Source organism: Panthera onca, chromosome D3 (genome assembly GCF_046562875.1).
Source record: "Panthera onca isolate mPanOnc1 chromosome D3, mPanOnc1 haplotype 2, whole genome shotgun sequence".
NCBI classification, from domain to species: Eukaryota; Metazoa; Chordata; class Mammalia; order Carnivora; family Felidae; genus Panthera; species Panthera onca.
This window is the reverse complement of record NC_138350.1, coordinates 57,506,827-57,533,762: the sequence shown is the minus strand read 5'-3', so window position 1 is coordinate 57,533,762 and position 26,936 is coordinate 57,506,827. Positions and strand designations below refer to the sequence as shown.

At 43.7% G+C, this 26,936-nt stretch overlaps 1 protein-coding gene across 10 annotated transcripts in view; it reads right to left on the bottom strand.

Moving 5' to 3' along the window:
* Positions 1-571: 571 nt before the first annotated feature.
* KIAA1328 (KIAA1328 ortholog) overlaps positions 572-26,936 on the bottom strand; it is a 371,362-nt gene continuing 344,997 nt past the window's right edge. For 9 of the 10 annotated variants that reach the window (XM_078435291.2, XM_078435292.2, XM_078435294.2 and 6 more), the window contains one exon: positions 572-11,298. In XM_078435291.2, the coding sequence (XP_078291417.2) occupies positions 11,088-11,298 (211 nt within the window). In that variant the 3' untranslated portion in view covers positions 572-11,087. The remainder of the gene's footprint in view (positions 11,299-26,936) is intronic. The other variant, XR_013551238.2, reaches the window with a different exon arrangement.

Genomic DNA, 26,936 nt, shown 5'->3' with positions numbered 1-26,936 from the left:
GCTGTAGCTACCACTTATGGGTGCTGCTCTGAGCCAGCCCCTGTGTGGAGTTAATTAGAATCTCCCATAATTCTCTGAGGTGAGTGTTTTTGTCCCTATTTTACAGATGAGGAAACAGGCTCAGCGAGGGGCGGTCCCTTGCCCAGATGACCCAGAGTCAGGGTTCAAGCCCAGGGCCGTCCGTCTGCGATGCTCTTAATCTCTGCATCCCGCCTCCCGGGGCTGTGAATCCTCCTCACAGCCACTTCCTCCAACGCTTGTGTCCTGCCTCCCACCTCCCTGCTTCTTCTTGAGGTTTTCTCAACAACCCAATTTCACCTTTAGGAAATGGCGTCATCTATGTTGACTCAGGTACCAGTCCTTTCCTTTCCTCCCCTCCTTCATCAGCGGGGCTGGAGCTGGGGTTCTTAGAGATGAATGAATGAGTGACACATTACTGAGCGTGTTGCTAATGAATCCATAGTTCTCCCTGCCTAGGAACACTTGCTGGTGGTGGGGACGGGGGGGAGCCTGGAGGGAGATAGAAAACCCAAAGACCCAGTTAGCTTTTATTCTTAACAAGGAGAGGAAATTCATAAATGGAATATTTATTAATAGTTGATGTAGCCACTTGAGGTTCAAAACCTTTTGAGTTCGTGACAGCTTTGTTTACCCCAGTACACTGAACTCTGCAGAAAACTATAAACAAACTTTCAAGATCGATGCAAACTGGTTCTCCACCACTCAAAATCAAGGGGGAAAATGTAACCATTTCTGAGGGCCCCATACTCCACTAATTGAGGTATGAGGATTCTTCTGGTTTCCAGAGTCTCCACGTGAATCACAGTAAGAGGCTTGGGGAAGGTAAGTAACTTGCCCAAAATGCCACTGCAAGAAAGTAATGGGGCCCAGAATAAAAATCAGCTGCACTCATTCCCCCATATGAGGTTCCCTGACAAAGACAACTGCGGGATAGTGTGGTGCAGGGCTCGGGGCGACCCTGAGGATGGAAGGCAAGGGGCCAAGTCTAGGGAGGAGACACTTGGGCTGGGCGCTGGAGGGTGAGCCCCAAGGGAGGGGCCCATGGGCAGACATTCTGAAGAACTGTCAGATGTCTTAGGTAGGCGGGGAATATGCTGGGGAAGATGCAGGGCCTTGTTTAAAAACAACCTCCCCCCACCACTGATGACCCAGACACTGTCCTGGCTACTTCACTGATGCCATCCCAGTTGTCTTCCCGATAACCTTGGACCCGGTTTTACAGAGGAGCTTCAGCTGTGTACTGAAAGTCACCGGTACGGCAGAGCTGGGGTGTGAGCCCTGGTCCCCTGCTGGCAGATTCTGTGCTTGTAATCGCTGTATTACTTTGGAAGAGGCTACCCATTCCAGGCACTTGCATCACGACTCTTCACTCAGAAGCCTCTTCGCTGACTGTATTCCCAAGGCTCACACAGACACACAACCTAACCACGGGAAGGGTGGAAGCAGGATTGTCCTGGAAAGGCTTCAGGCCTCTGCCTCAGTTTCCTCCTCTGCAGAAGTGAGCCGGTGCCTGGGTCTCAAAGATTTGGTCCAGCTCTCTGCTAAGTGCTGGGAAGGGCCCTGGAGAAGAGAGAGGGCAGAGGAGGGAGGCTGTGAAAGCCCTCAGCCTAGCTCTTGAGATAAGAGCTACCCGAATGAGAGAAAAGAACAGTGTTTTCCCCGCCACTTTATCCTGCTCTCCACTCTGGGCGGAAGTTGAAGCAAGTCTTGACACTTGCCGCCTTGTCCTGAGCGCTGGGCAACCTTAAGATGCCTCTGGGCTCAAGGTATCCCCTTTAATCAAGAACTACTTGAGGTATTAGGGCCTTTGGCATTGCACGCAAGGTCTGGCACATAGAAGGAGCTCGACAATGGTTGCCAAATGAATGATAAGCAGAGTGGTGTAGGGAGGATGCCTCCCATGCACCCCTTCTGAAGCAGCCCAGGCCTGGCACACTCCCAGCAAGGCCCCTCGGCTCCATCTTGCCCCAGCTCTGCACAGGGATTAGAAGATAGCTCGATGGTTCTGGTCTTCTCATTACTGGGAGCTGGGGGGATGATAGGCATTTGGGAAAAGTTCTTGTTGGGGCCCTCAGATGTCTTATGGACACAGATTCTAATGTTGTTCCAGGTTTCTGACCATTCACATTCTCCCTGCCCTTGGTTCAGGGTTCATTGCTCCAGGGGGCTCTAGATCAGGCTAAGCACCTCTTCTGTGACCTCCTGTTGACCTCCGAGTGGGGACCACGTCACCGGGCCCTGTTCCCACGCTGTTCTGTGCTGCTCTGTGTATGTGGCTCCCTCCCTAGCTGAAGTCCCTGATGAAGAGAAATGAGTTGTCTCCTTTTCCAATCTCTTGTCTAGTACTGGGCTGGTCAAAGAGGGTAGTCAGAACCCAGCAGAAGACTAGGATTTAAATGGAATGTGCCGAATCATCAGAGGATGCTGAAACTCGTGGGTAAAAGGTAGAAGGGAAACAATATCTACATAGTCTCAAAGTACCCCCCCCCCCGCCCCGCCTTCCCAGACTAATACGTTACAAAGGAAAGGTTAATAACTGTACAGTTGTACCTTAACCGTGTGATTAACATTAATATGCCCTGGAATGAAGGAAATAGCTGTCATGGGCCTCCTGGTATGATGTGCTGAGAAGGACACAACATTACCTACTTCTGCTGAAAACGCGTCACCCGAATTTAATCATACGAAAACATCAGACAAACCCAAATTGGGGAACATTTTATAAAACAAATGGGTTGTAGGGATGCCTGGGGGCTCGGTCGGTTAAGTGGCTAACTCTTGATTTCGGCTCAGGTCATGATCTCACCGTTCATGAGTTCGAGCCCCGAGTTGGGCTCTGCGCTGACAGGGTGGAGGCTGCTTGGGATTCTCTCTCCACCTCTCTCTGCCCCTACCCTGCTTGCAATTTCTCTCAAAAATAAATAAATAAGCTTAAAAAAAAACCAAACAAGTGGATCGTACTCATCTTAGAGAGACACAATAGCTAAATGCAACGTATGATTCTGAGCCAGCATTGTTTTTCCTTTGTTAAAAAGATATTTAAGGAAAGGAAACTTAGAAAGTTAATAAGGAAATCTGGCAACATGTCGATTAAGGTCTGTAGATTAGATAACGGCACTGTGTTAATGTTAACTTCCCGATTTTGATCACTGTACTGTGGTTATGTAAGAGAATGTCCTTGTTTTTAGGAAATACATGCCAAACTATTAGAGAGGATTATGTGTGCAACTTACTCTCAAATACTTCAGGAAAAAGGTAATAATAGATGTGTTTATTTACGTGTGGGAAAGAGTGAATGATGAAGCAAATGAGTTACCATGTTAACACTTGGGGAATATGGGTGAAGGGTATACAGGAATTCTTTGCGGTATTTCCAAAACTTCTCTGTAAGTCTGACTTCAAAATAAAATGGAAAAAAAAAAAAAAACAAAAAAAAAACAGGTGGCCAGTTTGGAATTAGCTGGGTCAGCCTGAAGACAGCTGTCAGCCACTTGGACCGGGCATTGGAGGGGCCAATTTCCCTCTTCCTTCCCTACTAAGGAGGGATCTGGGAGCCCCAGCTGGGGAGGTGACAGGCAGCAGGGAAGCAGCGATAGTTGGAACCTATGTGGGTGTCTTTCCACTGGACCCCACCACTCCTCCGACTTTGAACACCAGGCCTAGCATTCAACACTGTCCGCGTGAGCTTACTTTGGGGGGCTCTGTCTCCATGCCTTTGACACACTGCTCCTCCTCTGCCTGGGACATCCTCCTGTCCTTGCCCTCGCCCAGCAAAAGTGCCCTATCTCTGGGAAGATCCTGATGGAAGTCTCCCTCCCAGGGGCTGTTGTTCTGGCCTCTGGGAGCTCTTAACTGCAGCTCGAAGGAGCGCCTGTGTGCTGCTGGTGGTCAGAACCGATGTCGTTGGACTTTGCCTAGTGCATAGTGGACGATCACAAAAGGCCTCAGAGCTTACTGAAGACCAGTGTGTCCTGAACTTTGGGGATCTGATGAAAGGTATGAACCCTCTGGTCCAGGTGAGCATCCAGGTGAGGAGAAAGGTGGGAGACAGGTGAGGAGAGGGCCGTGTGCAGGGCCATTCTCCACGCGGGACTGAAGGTTTTGGAAGACCAGGGGGCTTTTCCTTTCGGAGACCGCCCACTCCGGCACCTCCCCCTGCATAGGGTGGGACGGAAGCCCTGGGGCCCCTACCCATTTCTCTGCTCTTTTCCTAAGCTCAGCTGGGAGATTTGGGGGTCGCAGCCCTAGCTGGCCCTCCCCTGCTGGGGCTGCACCTGCTTCTCCTCCCAGCAGGTGCACGGCAAGCAGAGAGGCAGGGAGAAGTTCTGCCTGGGGTCACTGCTCCCGACACCCTTCTCACACTCATTGTTACTCAACCTTTTCCCCTCCATCGCAGTAAATCTCCTTCTCTTATTCTCCACGTTGATATAGTAAGTTGTGTCATTTTGAGAAGAAATACATGATAGTATATTAGAGGAATCATGGATCTCCTCATTCATGCTTAGAAAAAATTTATTACAATGTAAGAAAGTCTGAATAGCATGAATTTATTATAATGATTTAACACTTATGCACTTGAGTTAAAAATGCCTCTCCATAAATAACTGTCCCTGGAAAACATAGCAAATTTACACAGTTTACCATTTCCCAATGTTATATAAATCCAACAAGCTTAAATCACCTCCAGCTGGGAGGAGGACACTGAAAGCCAGGGCTGGGGGGGTTCATGGTGTCTTGGCTGGCAGCGACAAGAGGCAGGACAGCTGGCCTTCCCTTCCTCCAGCCCCTCGTCTCAGCACAGGGGAAGAGAAGGACAAAGAGCAGGGATACCAGGGCTTATAACTGCAGCACAGGTGAAGGACCGTGGGCCTTGGACATCCTGGTGGCGGTCAGGCCGGGGCTGTTGTCTGTGCGGTGGTGCCAGTGAGGTGCGGGCCAAGGCCGCCCAGCTATGGACCGCAGAGGAAGGGGAGGGAGGGGCCGGCGCCCATGCCTTGTGCAGATCTCAGATGGGACGGGCCCTGGTCTTTCGGCCGAACGCCTCTTGTCTCCCGCACCCCAACACTGCTCTTTGTTCCTGGGACTTCTGGTCCCTACATTCCAGGGAGCCCCCTCTGCCTCCACTGAACACCCTGCCTCAGCCTCCTTGCATGGGCATCTTTGCCGAATCATTCTAGTTTTCCTCTGGGCTACTTTTCCCGGGCTAGGTCAGCGTTCGAGGCACCAACTCATAGGGTAGGAATTACCACCCCCTTTTTATAAATGATTTTATAAATTACTGTATTTGAGGCTTAGAAAGTATAATTGATAAAGTTTAACTTTATTTTATTTGAAAGAGAGGCAGCTAGCGAGTGCAAGTGGGGGAGAGAGGCAGAAGGAGAGAGAGAGAATTCTAAGCAGGCTCCACGCTCACCACGGAGTCCCTACGCGGGGCTCAATCCCATGACCCTGGGATCATGACCTGAGCCGATATGAAGAGTCAGATGCTCAATGGACTGAGCCATCCACGTGCCTCTGTAAGGTTTAACTTTATAATAAAGTTTAAATTTATAAAGTATAACTTGTCTAAATGTGTACATCTCACAAGTGGTAGGGCTGAGTTGATTCCAAGGTCAATATTTGTCGTCTTTGGACACTCAGCATGCTAATAGGGAGACAAACAGTACACAAGACAATACAGCACAGTTTGAGGTGGGATAGGACAGAAGGTTCTCTGGAGCATTAGCAGAAGCAGAGAGTCTATAAGGATGCCCGGAGGGATCAGGAGAATATGGAAGCGGTGACAGCTGAGCTAGGTCTGGGAAAGTCATCCGTGAGACAGAGATGTGGAAAAGCCACACAGATGGCAAAGAGCAGCGTCTTTGGGAGGTGGCCAATAGCTGTGAGTTGGAAAGGTGAATAGAGCAGAGAGAGGAGGGAGGTGAGGTGGATGAGGGAGGTGGGGTCAGATGCTGAGTCCTGGTAGGTCACTCTAAAGTGCATGCTCCTTGCCCTGTAAGCATCGTGGAGTCCTTTGGGTTTTTAAACAGGAAAAGTTGTTAAGTCTTAGATTTATTTGGAGAGAAAATGTGAGTCAGTGTGGGAATAGAGAGGGAGCAATAGAATGTCCCCAGACCCCTCAGTACAGCCCTCTCTTTCTCCCTGTGAGAGAGGTGCAAGCAGCCTGGAGTATTCAGGGTACTGAACTTTGGAGGCACACATCTGTTTAATTTCTTCCTTCTCTCCTTCCCTCCCTTCCACCCTTGCACCTACCTATCCATCTAACTGATAATGATGAGAGTCTGTAACGTGCCAGGAATCATGCTCCTTTCTTGGGACTGAGTGATGGCTAAGACCAGCATCTTATTCTGGCCACCATGGGGCCTACCATCTAAAGGAGGGAACAGATAAACAGGCAGTCCTAGCACAGTAAGTGTGGTGATAGAGGATATACAGAGAGCTAAGAAAGCTCATGAGAAGCTCGCGAGAAGGATATCACGCTGCCTTCAGTAACTATGGAAGTTCACAGTGGTTGGAGCACAGAAGTCAAGAGAAAGAAACAGCAGGGAAACGAAGGGGCCAAACCATGAAGAGCCTCGTGCATTAATGCTCACAAGGCCACGCTCCCTCTTAAGCGCAATAGGAAATGAAGTACTGGAACTTTCCAACGCTTTAACCAGGGCGTGACATGGCAAGATGACCCTGGCCGCTTCACGGAGAAAAGTTAACAGGTAACCCTTAGGAGTGCTTATTTACCTGTGCTGAGCGCTCGACATGCTTGCTGTACCTTCACGACAATTCCGAGGTAGCCTCTGTCACGATCCCCATTTAAAGATAAGAGCGAGGCAAAGAGGGTTAAGTCACTCTTTCAAGGATGAGTCCAGGCCATCTAGCAGGGAGCCCAACACAGAGACTGTTGTCCTAGAGACGTGTCAGCAGAGAGGGCGGAGGGGGCAGATTGAGGAGTAGGAGGAGGACTCGTTACTACTCGGGTTTGACCGGAAGACAGAGGGGGGAGAAGGGAGTAATGGCCCTCCCACCCCCAGATTCTGAGTTGGAATTCTATTCTTTACTGGGTGATGGCCTCAGTTAGGGTCGGTCAGGCCTCATGTTCGTTATCGGTGCACAAGATAACATGCTGAACACTTAGGCACGCGTACATGTTTCCCTGTCCTCGTTCCACGAAGAATTAAAGGTGGCTTACAAGAGACACTTATATACTAAAATGGTTTTGTATTTTTATTATTTTTTTAAAGTTTATTTATTTTTAGAGAGAGAGCGAGCGAGCGGGGGAGAAGCACAGAGAGAATCCCAAGCAGGCTCCGCCCCGTCGGCGTGGAGCCTGACATGGAGCTTGAACTCCCGAACTGTGAGATCATGACCTGAGTCGAAATCAAGAGTCGGATGCTTAACCGACTGAGCCACCCAAGCGCCCCCCTGAAATGATTTTTTAAAAGTACAAATATCAGAAGCATTGAACAAGATGGCGCATAGGGCTGGGAGCTGGTTGAGTGAGGACTGTGGTCTTGCCACCTCCTCCTCTGAGGGATACCTGCAGTCCCCTTGATCAGGGGGAGGTGCCAGATTGACCTGGGGAAAAAGGGGCAGGATAGAGTCTCTGGCTGTTAATTGGACCCACGAGTCTGATCTCAAACTGGGCATTTCAGGCACACAAGCCCTCCCCAGCATCTCTTAGCACCTAAAGCCACCTAGACAGGACCATTTTTCCTGTGTCCGAGTGCTGTGATAGTCCTTCCTTGCTGAACAATTTGGGTGACAGTCACGTGGAAGGGACTCAGGGGTGCACGTAAATTGAAACTTCCTTTCCAGCAACCACACAGCCTAGAGGAGACTTGGGGTCCACGTGATGGGAGTGGGTTGGAGTCAACCAGGAAAACCTAACAGTTTGTGGCAAACCGTTTCCTCTCTCTGAGCTGACCCACGCTCCTGATGTTTAACACATACTGAGGAAAACAACATTTTGATAACTTGTGGTGCTGCTCTTGCTTCCAAGCTACGCCTCACAGATCTGAGGAGGGGTGTCGAAGGGATGATTCGATACCACAACCACATGAGGAGAATAGCCATGGAGATAACTGATTAACTTAAAATCTCTCACGTATATGAACAGTTGCCCACATTAGAAACAATATGCACTGAGGTGAGGCTAAAGCACGAGCTGGGAGGAGTCTGCTGTAGCCTCTCCGCCTCATTAATGACCGCAGACTTCATCCGGCTCTCTCCTTTAGGCCTATTGCTTCCCAGAGTCTCTGGCTAGCAAATCTCTCGTAGGAGCCAGGTGCTGGGAGCTGGGCCAAGTGCCAAGGGCAGCTCTGAAGGAGAGGGCCCCCCTCCTTCCCCGTGACGTTTGGGGTTTTCTAGAGAAGTCCCCACCATGGGGTCTGTTTGGATGAACACAAGTGTGCCTCCAGGAAGGATGACTGTCAGCAAAAGCTTTTTCTTGATTAACCTTAGTTTCCTAAATCAGGCACTTTGGGCCCTTGTAGGGAGCTTTGGTGGACATACTTTTCCTTTTCCCATTTTGCAAACACTGGTTGTTTTTTTGTCTCACAGAATAGTGGGTAGCAGGGTAGGCAATGTTGTGGCCCTATGTGCAGCTCTCCTAATACGTATCCAGTCTTGCTTTGAGGAAGCAGCTGGAGGCAGTCACTTTGGGAGTACTTTACCAGGAAGAAAGCCTGACCCTTCTGTGTCTGCTCCTCTTTCCATACGATATCTGCAATTAGGTCAAGCGTCCAGGCTCTACAACAGCCTCGAGGTCCTACAAGAACCTTTTCATATATATATGTATCTCCACATATGTATCTCCAAGACAGAGTAAGATGTTAACATACACTGTTCAATTCATAAGGAAGATACTGGATTAGACACAAATTCACATCCTACTGCCCTGACACACAGGAAATGCCCACAGGATACAGAAAGGCAACTGGTGGCGGAATGTAGCATATGAAAAGTATGTTGATTGATGCTCTGCTGAAAATTCATCTTGGCTCTTCCAAACTGCTCATGCAGGGGGAGGTAAAGAAGCAATTAAACTCCAATCTGTGGCATGTGATAGACTCACCCCAAAAGACCTCAGCTTAAATCTCACTTATGATTCTTCTAAAAGCAAACAAGCTTCTTAAAGAAATCATAATCCTTTTCTTGGTCCTTCTGGCACCCTCTTACTCTGGAGAGATGTAAAGACACCGGCGTCCAAACGGGAGAGTGTAGTTATGGCTGATCCAAGGGGGGATGTACTTAAGGTACTCATGACACCTGGGGCAAGGAAAAGAAAGTTCTGGAAACTTAAATTTAATTGAGAAAATGGCTGAGGGCTCTCAGCTTCTACTCCTTCTGCCACACCAAAAGAAACTCCAAACCTTTTTTGAAATGGGATGAAATGGACTCAGTTACTCTCACAGGGGTGAAATTTTAAAAGGACATTGTAATTGGTAGTATTTTTTCAAACTTTCAGTTGAATGCCTAAACCTAGTTAATCTTGACCTCGAATTAAGGATATGGTATTGGTAGGTTCCATTCTTTTTTCCAAAGAACAAAAAGACCCAAGTAAAGGAAGGCTGAGTAGAGATGATAGGGCCTCAGCCTGAAGAGACAGTGAAATTTAGATCTATTCAGATGAGGAATCTGCTTAACAAGGCTTTTGTAGGCTTAAATAATCTAGTTTTGATAAGGCCATGCAGGCTCACTAAATGGAGTTTGCACTGGGTGGCCTGACTTTGGCTACCAACACTCACTAACGGACAAAGACTCTTGGTCCTACTTCAAGCCTGGGACTGGTGAAAGGGAGAGAAAAAAAGCAACACTTTCCAGATCAAATAAAGTCATTGAGCATACACATCTGGGGACACATTTCCCCCTTGCTTCCAATGACTGGGAAGTTTTAAACTCACTGGCTCTACCGGGCTTATCATGCTGCCGATCAGCATGAGTGTCCACCAGAGCCCATTGTAAGCTGAAGGACCCATCTCAAGAGCTCTGCTGAATAGGAGAACAGAGAGAAAACGAGGCCTCAAGTGTACTTCTCCCACAGGCCTTCTCGGGTCAAATGGAGGCCCAGTGGGAAAGATGGAGAGACTCTGCCTGGGGTGGTGAAGGAGAATCTGGCAAGTAGAGATGGTTCTTTGAGGTCATGGGACAGTGGGACAGTGATCCTGAGCAGAGCACATAAAAGGCCTGGTCACCAGGGCCTTTGATCCTCATAGGTAGGAGGGAGGCCCAGGGAGAGCCTATCAGCCTGTGGTAGCTGATGCCCCTCTCTAGCTCTGCCATCTTCCCCAGATACAGCCATGGGCAGTTCCGAAGAGTGAAGAATATAGACACTTGGGCCAATAAGACGTACTGAGATATTGCTCTTATTTATCCTGGGAAATGGGTGGATGGCAGGAAAAGCACTTTAGGCCTGTGCCTCCATTTTATTTCCTGAGGGTAGTCACTCTGTTGTGTGATTTAATGCTGGTTTCCAAGGGTTGGGTGGGTCCCTCCCTCTAGCCCATTGTGCCCTTGGTTGAGGGATGGGCAGCTGCTGGGCTGATGACTACTGATACCGGCTCACAATTAGTCCCCAGGGTTGCTTGTGAGCATAGGCACAGGAGCTCCAACTTTGGGATTCAATGGCTACGTGTACATAGAGGCAGGCAGTGAGGGAACAGAGGTAAAGGAGAGGTAAAGGGTCTTTCTGAAACTGCTTATGTTACAAAGGGGCTACTTTGAAATCAGAGGGATCTTTCAGTGAAAACGTTCTCCTTGTATACGAAAGAAAGCCAACCTTTTCCAATAAAGTATTGAGAAGGAAACACTCTTGAAATCAGGCTGAATATGACAAGGCTTGGCCTAGAAAAGATACTACCCTCCACCCCCATAACCCCTTAATGTGTTACCTACTGATTGGTCTGACCAAAACCACTCCGGGTTCGTAGAATGATTTCTGTGTTCAATACACAACAGGATGCTAGTATGGGAGAGACACGGTTACTTTGCCATCAAATGATTTAACACTCTAGATCAGTACATAAAGAAGCCCACACATTTCTGATGGAAATTTTGTAGCATGTGTTTCAATGTCAAATGAAAAAAATATCTTCCAGAATTTGATTCTCCTCCAGGTCTTCAGGGGTCCTGCCTGCCCCCACCTTGTTCCAGATTGATTTTCGAGGACTAAATCGGCAAGTACTGTGATTCCAGGCCCCAGCTTCTCTGGAGGGATGGGGCTGAGGTTTGGGAGCAGACTTTGGACTCAGAGATTGAACCAAATCCAACAGAGAAGTCTCATACCTGCAACACACACACAACCCAGACAGAAAATGATCAGACTGATGGAACATTAGAATCCAAGAAGCCTACAGAGTTGGGCTGCCTGGGGTGAGAATCAGATCACCGCTCACATCATTTCCAAGAGGGCCTTCTAGGGGAACTTTAGAGAAGGTAAACAGCAGAAGGCTCCTGCTGTCTGTCTGTAAGCTCTTCTCTTCTGCTGATCATTAACATTCTTTTCTAACCTGTGAAGGGAGACTGTGGAGTGGGCAAAGGAATTTGACAATAGTAATGACAGACATAGTAACATTTATTGCAAGCTTACTAAGTGTCAGGCACTGTTCTTAACACTTTATATATATTCAACCTTCACTTAACCCTCTAAACAACCCAGTGAAGTAGGTATTATACTACTCTGATCTCCACCATATACACAAGGAAACTGACGCTCAGGAAGTAACTCATCCAACATGAAGCCATTATATGACCAGGTCAGGATTTGGACCCAGGTAGTTTGTCTCCAGTGCTCACATCCAGGACACTAAAGCTGCCTCTCAAAGTCTTTGCAGCCAGCCAGACCTGGTTTAGATCTCTGCTCTACCATTTGCAGGCTGTATGATCTTGGGAAAGTTCTTCAACCTCTCAGTTCAGTTTCTCATGCATAAAAGGCTAACAGAACTCCTGTTACAATTAAATTAATCGGTTGGTATAAAATAACATAATAAGTACTCAGTAAATACTAGTTCCCTTCCTGCTATCTTACTCCCACTCTCTCTAGAACCTTGGGAAAAGACACTCTCATGTGAATCTATAAAGAGCCTCCTCCAAAGAAAGTCTGCCTTGGTGTCTAGCATTTTCATCAGAAAGGGAAAGTTTAGGGGCACCTGGATGATTCAGTCGGTTAAGTGTCTGACTCTTGATTTTGGCTCAGGTCTTGATCTCACGGTACATGAGATTGAGCCCCGCATCAGGCTCTATGCTGACAGCTAGGAACCTGCTTGGGATTCTCTTTTCCTCTCTCTCTGCCCCTCCCCTGCTCATGTGCGTGCACGCTCTCTCTCTCAAAATAAAAACAAAACAAAAGAAAACAAAGGTAAGCTTAGGGCAGCATAGAGGCAGAGAAACTAGTGGTAGCCAATAATATGTATCCTCATCCACGGCCTATTTGTATGTATGTCCAGTATGGAACGTCAAAGGCATAAATGTATCTGCCTCCACATTCATTCATATGAGGGGCAAGTAATTTCTACAGATACGTCATGAAGCCTCAAACAGGGCATGTGTGACCTGTGCAGCTGCACAGGGCTCTGGACTTGGCTTAATGCTCTTCTGTTGTGGTCTTGAAACTCTTGATTTTATCTTTGACCTTGTGTTTTTGAAGTCTGATGAGACAAGGGAGCAGGTGTGTTAGCAGAGGAGATGTGCTCGGTATGCATACGTGGGTTCGGACCCACAGGCACAGTGGGCAATGGGCAGTGCCTATGCCAAACAGCTGGCCTGCCTTCCTGGTGTGCACATTCATACCAGAAGCAGCCTGGGGCACTGCAGGGCGCCAGGGGTGTGGCTGGGCTAGGACCCGGGCCCAGATTGGTTATGGTTATGGTGAAGGCAAGCAGCGGCAGCAGCGGTGAGAGGCTGGCTTGCCTGTCTTTTCCCAGATCCTGTCCCCAAGGCGAAACATTAGCTCTCTGGCCTGAGCGCGGAGATGGGAATGGTGGTGTTTAGGCAGTAACACGTTAGTAAATTATTATAAAATAAAAGTATATACATGGACATTGCAATAAAGCATATCGAAGAAATATCAGAATTCTTTGAGGAGTTTAGAATCTGGTCTTAAAAACTGCTGCATCATTGCAAAGCAAATATCCACAGGTTCAGAAATAGCAATTAAATGTTAAAGACTGTCGCATCTGATGGAAAAGAACACTATTTTCACATGCAGCTTCAAATGAACTAGTGAGGAAGACAGTTTTAAAATTAATTTTCCTACATCATGAAAGATACAGCAATAGAAAGCAAAAGTAGGAGTTTAGAATTATATACAAATCATTAAGTGACTTTTGGTTTCTTGTATGACCTCTACAAGTTATAGGAAAAGCCAGGGAAAAACAACACAGTACAAACTTATACTTAAAATTAGATTTTCTGACACACATAAAGCTAATGTGTATAAAGAATCGAATCTTTTTAGAAAAATTGCTCTGTGTCATCAGCTCAAGAGATACTGAAATTTAGATTTTTAAATCATTTATCAGAAATCTATCCCAGTTTTGTCAGAGGCTTTAATATATCCCTAACACTTCCAGTGTCAGTAGTATCAGCAGAAATATTCTTCTCAAAATTAAAAATTGCCAGAAATTATGTGCGCTATTTCATTTGCTGAGAGTGACTGATTTGCTTTTAATTGTATCATTTAAAATAAACTTGCTAAATGAATCAATTTTGATGATCTAATAAATGAATTTAAAGAAAAGCCAGCCAGAAAAATCTTAGGATCAGTCAAGTTATCACATTAACAAAGTATTATTATTTGTTATATAAAATTATGACCACAAAAATATACATTTTTTTGCTATCTGCAGGTGTATGTTATTACTCACGAATCACCATTCTGGTTATGCTTTGTAAGTTTCTTCTTAAAAGAAAAAGCTTTGCATTTTAGGACCTTTAACTGCACATTTTCATCCTACTTTTTGAACAACGGACCCCACATTTTCACTTTGCGTTGGTTTCATAAGTTATGTAGCTCGCCCTGCCCTCAAGTCCCAGGCAAAATCAGATTATATTTCATGCATGGAAATGTCATCATTTTCTATGATATGAAAAACTGTAAACTGAAATTCCTTTTAGCAGAATTTTTTTTTTTTGCAGTTTTTATTCTCACAGCATTAAGACACTGTTTCAATACAATTATATCTGTCATTCAACACAGTGGTTTCTGTGTTCAACCAAAACATCTTAAAGTGTAAGCCAATGAGTTGGGTACTGCTTCCAAGAAAGTTTATCATAAAGACAGATCTACTTCATGCTCAAGGCACGGGCTTTGTTTGAATCTTCCTTGGAGACACCTGGCAATGGTAACATTCATCTCTTTATACGGACTGCCAAGACTTTTTTTAAAAGTTAGAAACAATGGAAAGCTGTACTTTTCTATACAATTTCATGCTTAAAACAGCTAGGGAGAGATACTCTGAATGAGGAAATAACCAGCTACTTTCTCCACTAAAAAATTAGAGCCAAAATAATTGGGAATCAGAAAGTGTGTCAGAAATCAATCTTTCAGAGAAACAAGCTGAAACAGAGAGTAATGATAGGGATTTGTGTTTAAAGACTGATTTAATAGGTACCAACTTATTTAACCATTTGAAAAAAAGTTGTGGGCTTCAAATTCCTTCATAGTACTTTTATCCACATATAACAGAGTAAAAAAAAATCTCTAGAACATGTAAAGAGTGACCCACAAAACCATAGAAAGTTAGATCTGATGTGTTAGGACAAGTTAGGTTATGCACCAGGACAAATTAGCCTCAAAACTCCAATGGCTTAACATGACTCAAATCTATTTTATGCTTATGCCATATGCTTAAAGGAGGTCCAGGCAGAGAGTGGGTTCACTATCTTCTGGCTGTACCACCTGGAACACAGAAGCTTCCCTATTGTCTTGGCAGGCAGGGAAGCTGAAGAATTGTATATAGGTTGCTATAGCCGGGAAATGGCAAACACTTATCCTCATATATGATTGGCCAGAACTAGTCATGTGGCTCCAGAAGGGGAGGGGAACTGGATATTGGCAAACACTAATAATGCTTAGTCATGGAGGACTGGGTCTTAGACATCATTTGGAATAATTCTCTTATTTTACTGATGAGGAAACTGAGGTCCACAGAGCTATACGTGAACTGATTAGGGTCACACAGCAAGTGAGTGGCAGAGCCAAAGGGTTTTTAATCCAGGCAACTTGACTTCCTAGACTTGTGTTCTTTAGTCTCTCTGCCAAGATAAAGAAGATGTATAACTAAAGGAAAAGTGAAGAAAATGGTTGCTGTTTCCAATTACATTTTATTTGAAAAGTATAGTATGATTAGTTGTAACTCAGTGTGAACATATCCACATTTCTAATCAACTGGGCTATCTTTTTGCCAATAATTTAATTTACCCTAAAGTATAAATGCTTATCTTCATGGTTCTGCTGTTATCATATAGACTCCGTTTCTCTAGAAGCCATACTTAATCACGGATTACACTGTGGCAGAGAAATCAGAAAGGCTGTGGTAGACAAGGGCCTCGGATTTCAGTGGCACCTCATAGCTAATTTCATTCAACAAGTGTTTTTAACAGTACTTTTTCCATCAGGAAAGACCGCATAATTTGCAGATTAAAAAGCAACAAATTAATAAAGATCGTTTTAAATACCACAGCTTGAGAAATCACTCAATTTTATACCAGAATTATATAGCAGTAAAGCAAAATACAAAATGAATTCCTATAGCATTTTACACTAAATACAGCAAAGAGCACTGTTTAGTTATCAAACTGTGTTCTGTGAGCAGTGTGTCTTAAGTGTGCTGAGGTGACATATGACAGGAGATTAAAAAGTTGATTAGTTTGGCCTGGCCCTGATGGGAGTTTGGTATGCAGTTAATTTAAACGGATAAGTAACTAATTCACATCCATAAAATACCATCCCTCGAAAAACTCAGACTCTATTTTTAGCCAAAGGCATCGACTATGTGGGCCTCTCTTGCCTCTGTACCTCACCGGGTTGGTAGTCAGGAGTTACCCTGGCACACAGGCTGACTTAACTAGCTTCCTTATGGAGAGGCGATAAGGTGAGAAGGCTTATTTGGTTTATTCTGCCACTCCCATCCAGGAAGCAATTTGAACTTGGCTGTACTGGCATTAATTGTGTCCCTCTAGAACTCTCGTCCCAGTGTTGGCTGCCTCCTGACCTAGCAGGATACTGAGACAAAGCCCAGGGGAGGATACAGCCTCTGGAGCTTTTCCCTCGCATTACTGGTTTTCATCTTTTGTGATTTCAGACCTTTCCTGATTACTCTCCTCTTCTCTTGCCTTTTAAATGATGGCATGTCCCAGGGCTCAATCCTTAGTTCTCGTATCTTAGGTAGTTCCACTCATTCGTATGACTTTTAATATCCATATGTCAACAACTCCTAAATGTATAGCTCCAATATGAAGCTTGTTCTCGAGTCTCAGACTCACATGCCCAACCGCTGCCTGATTGGCATGTCAAATTATCCTAAACAGAATTCATTTTTTTTTCTTTAAATCCTGGTCCTCTCCATCAATCCAGCTACCTCTGGGCCTGAGCATGTGCTGTATCCCCCGCTTAGGATGCTCTGCTGTCAGATCTTGCTTGCCCACTGTATTCATTAATGTCACGTCTTCAAAGAGCCCTTCCCTAAACGCTCTATCTGAAATAGCCATCATACCATGGTCACTTTATCTCATTATGGTGTTTTATTTTCTTTATATCACTCAATACTACCTAAAATACATGATTTATTGTTTATCTCTTTCACCAGTCATGGGCTCTGTGAGGGTAGGGTCATTATTGTGTTAACTGATATTATCTCCAGTGTCAAGAATGGTATCTGACACAAGGTAGGTAGGTGTTATATATTGTTGGAAAAAAAAAAAATGAATGGGCCAGTGGCTTAAATTTTAAATCTTAGTGCCTTCCTCCATAGGCATTTTTTTGACAGCTAGTCTTTTAAAAAATCACCATATATTTCAAACATTCTCAAAAGTATTACCCACCCACATACTCTTCTTCTCATCTTACAAAAAAGGTTACTACACATATGGTTTGTGTCAACTACTTTTTTATTTGGTATACTGGAACATTTTTTTCCATACTAATTTTTTTACAACATTATTTTTAACGAAGAGCACTTCGGTTAGGTGCAAGGTTTTTTGAGATGAAATCAACTCTGTTTCTTACTCCTTCTCTCAATTGATCAATGCCCAAAGGTATTCCCCACTCCAATCCATCATAGGTTAGCAAACTACTGCTACCTTTATTATATTCTGTATTTTCTCGCTTTATTCCCACCCCTTCCTATGGCCTTCAACACTTCTGGAGCTTTTGCTTCATGATATACTTGGCTATATTTGGTACTCTTCTTAGAGAACCTCCTTCAACTTTTATTTTAACTGAAACCTGTCTCTCTTGCTGAGGTCAATGCTTTCCCTCCATTCTTCTCAGTGGGCATTGTTTACACTCAACATACTCTATGTATTTTGTGGTCAAAGGGCAGTACTGGAATCATCACTGCTTCCATTATTGTTTTTTGATCACTATTCCCCCAGTACATTAAGTTCCTCTTGCTCTGAGTAGCCTGTCATCTGCTCTACCACTCTCAACCTTTCTTCATCTATATCATCTATTTACCCACTCACTCTCAGCCACTGAAGATGTTAACGCTTGGATCAGTCTTTTCTTTCAATTCACCTCTTACCATCATTCCTGCTAATGCCAACATCACATGGATGACATTGGACCAACACTCTGACTTCTTGGTTCTTTGATATCTCAGGTCAAAGACTCTCTCAGCAAGCCCAACTCTTCATATCCTGTAACTTGCCATCAACTAACATGGCATCTTTTCTGAATTCGGTAATTCAAACATCCTACTACTTCCTGATGCCCACATCTTAACCACAAGCTTACTTTTTCAACTGTTTCCACTGTCTCTGCCCATCGATCTTATCAGACCATTAATTCAAACAATTTTTGTTCTAAGAATGAAGATTAAAGTGGTGAACAGGATCACTAAAATTCTCTGTCCTGGTGGGACCATTAATAGCATACTTTCTTCCCAGCCCTTTATCCCTTATTCAACTTCAATTTCATGGTCCGGCATTCCAATCACTTATTTAACAATGCTCTTAAAAATGTGTCCACTGTCTTTCTGTCCTCTCCCCTAAACCTGGCAAAAGCACAACAGTGCACGAATGTCTGCCTTTTCTATGAGTTAATAGCTGGGCAACTTAGTGTAAATAAAACAATGTTCAGAGAAACAAGCAAACAAAGAGCAGATCCAATATAAATTCATAGTCACTAATCTTATGTAGGTGCTAAACATTTTCTGACAAAGCTACTGTATTTCTCTCATCAGTTGTTTTGTTCTCATTTCCCCCTTCTCACTAGTTTCTTAAACAGATGGCCTCGCTTCCCATTTCAGAGAAAACAGAGGTCATTAAAGAGAAATTGTCTTTACTCTATCAAGTTTACAAGTCTTTCAGCACTCATCATTTCTTCCTTTCACACTGAAGGAAGTGATCCTTCTTTTAGATAAGACTAACCACTCCATATATGTTTCTTAGGAACGTTTTTGTATTGACTATCTACTCTAGAACCTTCAATCTTTTCCTGCTTACTGGTTAATCAAGAGTGCTTAAGAAGATCTCTCCTTTCATAACCAAACCATTTCTCAATTTATTACAATCTGGCTTTCATCTTCTACCACACCGCTAAAACTGAAATTGCCAAATTCATCAAAGACCTCCGTATTGTTAAATCAAATGGAATTTTTGTAGCCCTTATTTTACATAATGTCTCTGCAGCATTCAATGTGGCTGATTGCTTCTTTATAAACTTTAAACTGTTTTATTGAAATAAAAAATACATGCAGAAGTTACACGTATTTAAAGCATACAGCTCAGTGGTTTTTAGTTTATTAAGAAATAGGCAACTATTATAATTTAATTTGAAAACATTTTCATTGCCCCTGCCAAAGAAACGCTATACCTATTAGCAGTCACTTTCTATTTCTACCCCCTCTCCCAGCCCTAGACAACCACTATCTATTTCCACAAATTTACCTGGACATTTCTTATAAATAAAACCATACAATATATGGCCTTTTGTGACTGTCTTTTTCATTTAGCATATGTTTTCTTTTTTTTTTTTATTTTTTTATTTTTTAATATATGAAATTTACTGTCAAATTGGTTTCCATACAACACCCAGTGCTCATCCCAAAAGGTGCCCTCCTCAATACCCATCACCCACCCTGCCCTCCCTCCCACCCCCCATCCACCCTCAGTTTGTTCTCAGTTTTTAACAGTCTCTAATGCTTTGGCTCTCTCCCACTCTAACCTCTTTTTTTTTTTTTTTTTTTTTTCCCTTCCCCTCCCCCATGGGTTTCTGTTATGTTTCTCAGGATCCACATAGGAGTGAAACCATATGGTATCTGTCTTTCTCTGTATGGCTTATTTCACTTAGCATCACACTCTCCAGTTCCATCCATGTTGCTACAAAAGGCCATATTTCATTTTTTCTCATTGCCACGTAGTATTCCATTGTGTATATAAACCACAATTTCTTTATCCATTCATCAGTTGATGGACATTTAGGCTCTTTCCATAATTTGGCTATTGTTGAGAGTGCCGCTATAAACATTGGGGTACAGGTGCCCCTATGCATCAGTACTCCTGTATCCCTTGGATAAATTCCTAGCAGTGCTATTGCTGGGTCATAGGGTAGGTCTATTTTTAATTTTCTGAGGAACCTCCACACTGCTTTCCAGAGCGGCTGCACCAATTTGCATTCCCACCAACAGTGCAAGAGGGTTCCCGTTTCTCCACATCCTCTCCAGCATCTATAGTCTCCTGATTTCTTCATTTTGGCCACTCTGACTGGCGTGAGGTGGTATCTGAGTGTGGTTTTGATTTGTATTTCCCTGATAAGGAGCGACGTTGAACATCTTTTCATGTGCCTGTTGGCCATCCGGATGTCTTCTTTAGAGAAGTGTCTATTCATGTTTTCTGCCCATTTCTTCACTGGGTTATTTGTTTTTCGGGTGTGGAGTTTGATGAGCTCTTTATAGATTTTGGATACTAGCCCTTTGTCCGATGTGTCATTTGCAAATATCTTTTCCCATTCCGTTGGTTGCCTTTTAGTTTTGTTGGTTGTTTCCTTTGCTGTGCAGAAGCTTTTTATCTTCATAAGGTCCCAGTAATTCACTTTTGCTTTTAATTCCCTTGCCTTTGGGGATGTGCCGAGTAAGAGATTGCTACGGCTGAGGTCAGAGAGGTCTTTTCCTGCTTTCTCCTCTAAGGTTTTGATGGTTTCCTGTCTCACATTCAGGTCCTTTATCCATGTTGAGTTTATTTTTGTGAATGGTGTAAGAAAGTGGTCTAGTTTCAACCTTCTGCATGTTGCTGTCCAGTTCTCCCAGCACCATTTGTTAAAGAGACTGTCTTTTTTCCATTGGATGTTCTTTCCTGCTTTGTCAAAGATGAGTTGGCCATACGTTTGTGGGTCTAGTTCTGGGGTTTCTATTCTATTCCATTGGTCTATGTGTCTGTTTTTATGCCAATACCATGCTGTCTTGATGATGACAGCTTTGTAGTAGAGGCTAAAGTCTGGGATTGTGATGCCTCCTGCTTTGGTCTTCTTCTTCAAAATTACTTTGGCTATTCGGGGCCTTTTGTGGTTCCATATGAATTTTAGGATTGCTTGTTCTAGTTTCGAGAAGAATGCTGGTGCAATTTTGATTGGGATTGCATTGAATGTGTAGATAGCTTTGGGTAGTATTGACATTTTGACAATATTTATTCTTCCAATCCATGAGCAGGGAATGTCTTTCCATTTCTTTATATCTTCTTCAATTACCTGCATAAGCTTTCTATAGTTTTCAGCATACAGATCTTTTACATCTTTGGTTAGATTTATTCCTAGGTATTTTATGCTTCTTGGTGCAATTGTGAATGGGATCAGTTTCTTCATTTGTCTTTCTGTTGCTTCATTGTTAGTGTATAAGAATGCAACTGATTTCTGCACATTGATTTTGTATCCTGCAACTTTGCTGAATTCATGTATCAGTTCTAGCAGACTTTTGGTGGAGTCTATCGGATTTTCCATGTATAATATCATGTCATCTGCAAAAAGCGAAAGCTTGACTTCATCTTTGCCAATTTTGATGCCTTTGATTTCCTTTTGTTGTCTGATTGCTGAGGCTAGAACTTCCAGCACTATGTTAAACAGCAGCGGTGACAGTGGGCATCCCTGTCGTGTTCCTGATCTCAGGGAAAAAGCTCTCAGTTTTTCCCCGTTGAGGATGATGTTAGCTGTGGGCTTTTCATAAATGGCCTTTATGATCTTTAAGTATGTTCCTTCTATCCCGACTTTCTCAAGGGTTTTTATTAAGAAAGGGTGCTGGATTTTGTCAAAGGCCTTTTCTGCATCGATTGACAGGATCATATGGTTCTTCTCTTTTTTTTTGTTAATGTGATGTATCACGTTGATCGATTTGCGAATGTTGAACCAGCCCTGCATCCCAGGAATGAATCCCACTTGATCATGGTGAATAATTCTTTTTATATGCCGTTGAATTCGATTAGCTAGTATCTTATTAAGAATTTTTGCATCCATATTCATCAGGGATATTGGCCTGTAGTTCTCTTTTTTTACTGGGTCTCTGTCTGGTTTAGGAATCAAAGTAATACTGGCTTCATAGAATGAGTCTGGAAGTTTTCCTTCCCTTTCTATTTCTTGGAATAGCTTGAGAAGGATAGGTATTATCTCTGCTTTAAATGTCTGGTAGAACTCCCCTGGGAAGCCATCTGGTCCTGGACTCTTATTTGTTGGGAGATTTTTGATAACCGATTCAATTTCTTCGCTGGTTATGGGTCTGTTCAAGCTTTCTATTTCCTCCTGATTGAGTTTTGGAAGAGTGTGGGTGTTTAGAAATTTGTCCATTTCTTCCAGGTTGTCCAATTTGCTGGCATATAATTTTTCATAGTATTCCCTGATAATTGTTTGTATCTCTGAGGGATTGGTTGTAATCATTCCATTTTCATTCATGATTTTATCTATTTGGGTCATCTCCCTTTTCTTTTTGAGAAGCCTGGCTAGAGGTTTGTCAATTTTGTTTATTTTTTCAAAAAACCAACTCTTGGTTTCGTTGATCTGCTCTACAGTTTTTTTAGATTCTATATTGTTTATTTCTGCTCTGATCTTTATTATTTCTCTTCTTTTGCTGGGTTTAGGCTGCCTTTGCTGTTCTGCTTCTATTTCCTTTAGGTGTGCTGTTAGATTTTGTATTTGGGATTTTTCTTGTGTCTTGAGATAGGCCTGGATTGCAATGTATTTTCCTCTCAGGACTGCCTTCGCTGCATCCCAAAGCGTTTGGATTGTTGTATTTTCATTTTCGTTTGTTTCCATATATGTTTTAATTTCTTCTCTAATTGCCTGGTTGACCCACTCATTCGTTAGTAGGGTGTTCTTTAACCTCCATGCTTTTGGAGGTTTTCCAGACTTTTTCCTGTGGTTGATTTCAAGCTTCATAGCATTGTGGTCTGAAAGTATGCATGGTATAATTTCAATTCTTGTAAACTTATGAAGGGCTGTTTTGTGACCCAGTATATGATCTATCTTGGAGAATGTTCCATGTGCACTCGAGAAGAAAGTATATTCTGTTGCTTTGGGATGCAGAGTTCTAAATATATCTGTCAAGTCCATCTGATCCAATGTATCATTCAGGGCCCTTGTTTCTTTATTGACTGTGTGTCTAGATGATCTATCCATTTCTGTAAGTGGGGTGTTAAAGTCCCCTGCAATGACCACATTCTTATCAATAAGGTTGCTTATGTTTATGAGTAATTGTTTTATATATCTGGGGGCTCGGGTATTTGGCGCATAGACATTTATAATAGTTAGCTCTTCCTGGTGGATAGACCCTGTGATTATTATATAATGCCCTTCTTCATCTCTTGTTACAGCCTTTAATTTAAAGTCTAGTTTGTCTGATATAAGTATGGCTACTCCAGCTTTCTTTTGGCTTCCAGGAGCATGATAAATAGTTCTCCATCCCCTCACTCTCAATCTAAAGGTGTCCTCAGATCTAAAATGAGTCTCTTGTAGACAGCAAATAGATGGGTCTTGTTTTTTTATCCATTCTGATACCCTATGTCTTTTAGTTGGCGCATTTAATCCATTTACATTCAGTGTTATTATAGAAAGATATGGGTTTAGAGTCATTGTGATGTCTGTATGTTTTATGCTTGTAGTGATGTCTCTGGTACTTTGTCTCACAGGATCCCCCTTAGGATCTCTTGTAGGGCTGGTTTCGTGGTGACAAATTCCTTCAGTTTTTGTTTGTTTGGGAAGACCTTTATCTCTCCTTCTATTCTAAATGACAGACTTGCTGGATAAAGGATTCTCGGCTGCATATTTTTTCTGTTTAGCACACTGTAGATATTGTGCCAAGCCTTTCTGGCCTGCCAAGTTTCAAAGGAGAGATCAGTCACGAGTCTTATAGGTCTCCCTTTATATGTGAGGGCACGTTTATCCCTTGCTGCTTTCAGAATTTTCTCTTTATCCTTGTATTTTGCCAGTTTCACTATGATATGTCGTGCAGAAGATCGATTCAAGTTACGTCTGAAGGGAGTTCTCTGTGCCTCTTGGATTTCAATGCCTTTTTCCTTCCCCAGTTCAGGGAAGTTCTCAGCTATAATTTCTTCAAGTACCCCTTCAGCACCCTTCCCTCTCTCTTCCTCCTCTGGGATACCAATTATGCGTATATTATTTTTTTTTAGTGTATCACTTTGTTCTCTAATTTTCCCCTCATACTCCTGGATTTTTTTATCTCTCTTTCTTTCAGCTTCCTCTTTCTCCATAACTTTATCTTCTAGTTCACCTATTCTCTCCTCTGCCTCTTCAAGCCGAGCCGTCGTGGATTCCATTTTGTTTTGCATTTCGTTTAAAGCGTTTTTCAACTCCTCGTGACTGTTCCTTAGTCCCTCGATCTTTGTGGCAAGAGATTCTCTGCTGTCCTGTATACTGTTTTCAAGCCCAGCGATTAATTTTATGACTATTATTCTAAATTCAGTTTCTGTTATATTATTTAAATCCTTTTTGATCAGTTCATTAGCTGTTGTTATTTCCTGGAGATTCTTCTGAGGGGAATTCTTCCGTTTGGTCATTTTGGAGAGTCCCTGGCGTGGTGAGGACCTGCAGTGCACTTCCCCTGTGCTGTGGTGTATAACTGGAGTTAGTGGGCGGGGCCGCAGTCCGACCCGATGTCTGCCCCCAGCCCACTGCTGGGGCCACAGTCAGACTGGTGTGTGCCTTCTCTTCCCCTCTCCTAGGGGCGGGATTCACTGTGGGGTGGCGTGTCCCGTCTGGGCTACTTGCACACTGCCAGGCTTGTGTTGCTGGGGATCTGGCGTATTAGCTGGGGTGGGTAGGCAAGGTGCACGGGGGCTGGAGGGGCAGGCTTAGCTCGCTTCTCCTTAGGTGATCCACTTCAGGAGGAGCCCTGTGGCAGCGGGAGGGAGTCAGATCCGCTGCCGGAGGTTTGGCTCCGCAGAAGCACAGAGTTGGGTGTTTGCGCGGAGCGAGCAAGTTCCCTGGCAGGAACTGGTTCCCTTTGGGATTTTGGCTGGGGGATGGGCGGGGGAGATGGCGCTGGCGCCTTTGTTCCCCGCCAAGCTGAGCTCTGCCATCCGGGGGCTCAGCAGCTCTCCCTCCCTTTGTCCTCCAGCCTTCCCGCTTTCCGAGCAGAGCTGTTAACTTATGACCTCCCAGACGCTAAGTCGCGCTTGCTGTCGGAACACAGTCTGTCCGGCCCCTCCGCTTTTGCCAGCCAGACTCGGGGGCTCTGCTTGGCCGGCGAGCCGCCCCTCCGCCCCGGCTCCCTCCCGCCAGTCCGTGGAGCGCGCACCGCCTCGCCGCCCTTCCTACCCTCTTCCGTGGGCCTCTAGTCTGCGCTTGACTCCGGAGACTCCCTTCTGCTAATCCTCTGGCGGTTTTCTGGGTTATTTAGGCAGGTGTAGGTGGAATCTAAGTGATCGGCAGGACGCGCTGTGAGCCCCGCGTCCTCCTACGCCGCCATCTTCCGGAACCCCCCCTAGCATATGTTTTCAAGGTTCAGTCATGTTGTACCATGTATTACTACTTCATTCCTCTTTGTTGCCAAATAATATTCCACAGTATGGATATACCACATTTTGTTTATCCATGCATCACATGATAGACATTGGGTTGTTTTCACCTTGTGGCTAGTGTGAATAGTGCCTCAATGTACAGTCATGTGCAAATTTTAGCATGGACATATGTTTTCATTTGTCTTAGGTAGATAAATAGGAGTGGGGTTGCAAACTCTACATTTAACCTCTTTGGAAAGCAGTATGGCAGTTCATTAAAAGGTTAAATGTAGAGTTTGCAATCCCACTCCTATCAGTATGTGGAAGTCTTTTTTTCTGGGATTATAAAGCTTCTTCAGAGAAGAATCTTCCAATATTCTACATGGGAAGGATGTGTGGTATACTTCTGGGGCAGGGAGGGAGCCAACTTTCCCATTTGTAGACTTTGAACCTATCCTATTTTCAGCCCTTTCTGCCATCTCACCTTCCAAAGTATGACATTCCTTAATGTCTCTTCTCTGTTGAATCTCTCCATAGTTAATCTCCAGTCTTCTCTTTGGGACTAATATTCCATATATGGATGGCACTGTGGCAGAGGTACTGGGTTTTTAGATTATTACTTCAAATGTCCATTCCATAATATTTTTAGTCCCACCTCAAATCACTATTTTCCATTGTGCACATTGCTTCTAATTGCCAAACCTTTCCAAAGTTCTGACATCAATCTCTTTTTGTGTGAATACCTTTGTCAGTGCTTTCTATGTGGTAGCTTCTTCTATTCTATTTAGTAAGTTATTAATCCTCCATTCATTTTCCATTTTCCAAAAGTGTACATAAATCTCTGATATATTGATGACTTCTCTATTGCACTTACTTTTGTGACTTTATACCTTTAAAAACATTTACTTACTGTCATCTTATTGGTATCTCAAGAAATAGAAAAGATAAATATTATTTTGCAATTAATTAGCAAGGAAATACATTTTCAGAGAGGTTACATAAATTTCTTTTAGGTTTATTATCAGGAATTCCCTAATATTTTTTAAAATAGCTAATGCTGGGGCACCTGGGTGGCTCAGTTGGTTGAGCATCCACTTCTTGGTTTAGGCTCAGGTCAGGATCTCATGGTTTGTGGGTCTGACCCTTGCGTCAGGCTCTGCACTGACAGCATGGAGCCTGCTTGGGATTCTCTGTCTCCCTCTCTTTCTACCCCTTCTCCACTCATGTGTCCATGTGCACATGCTCTCTCTCTCTCTCTCTTTCACTCTCAAAATCAATAAATAAACTTAAAAAATTATAAATATGCTGGTATGGAGATTTATAGTAATTAAGTTTTGTACATTATTGAACTCTCTCAATTTCCTTAGGTTATTGTTTCAGTTGATTTCTTATGGGTTTTACTGGTGAGCAATTATATTGAATATAAATAATGACAGGGTTTACGAGTTTTCTATTATTTGCATTATTTATTCTTATATTATTGTACTGGCTAACACTTTTAGGGAAATGCTACAACTATAGGGTTTTTTTTAAAGACTTTTAAAAATGTTTATTTATTTATGAGAGAGTGAGTGCAAGTGGGGGAAGGGCAGAGAGAGTGGGAGACAGAGAATCCCAAGCAGGCTCCGTGCTGTTAGCACAGAGCCAGATGCAGGGCTCAAAATCATGAACTGTGAGATCATGACCTAAGCCGCAGCCAAGAGTTGGATACTTAACTGATTGAGTCACCCAGGAGCCCCTAAAACTGTTGGTTTTATAGGCACTTT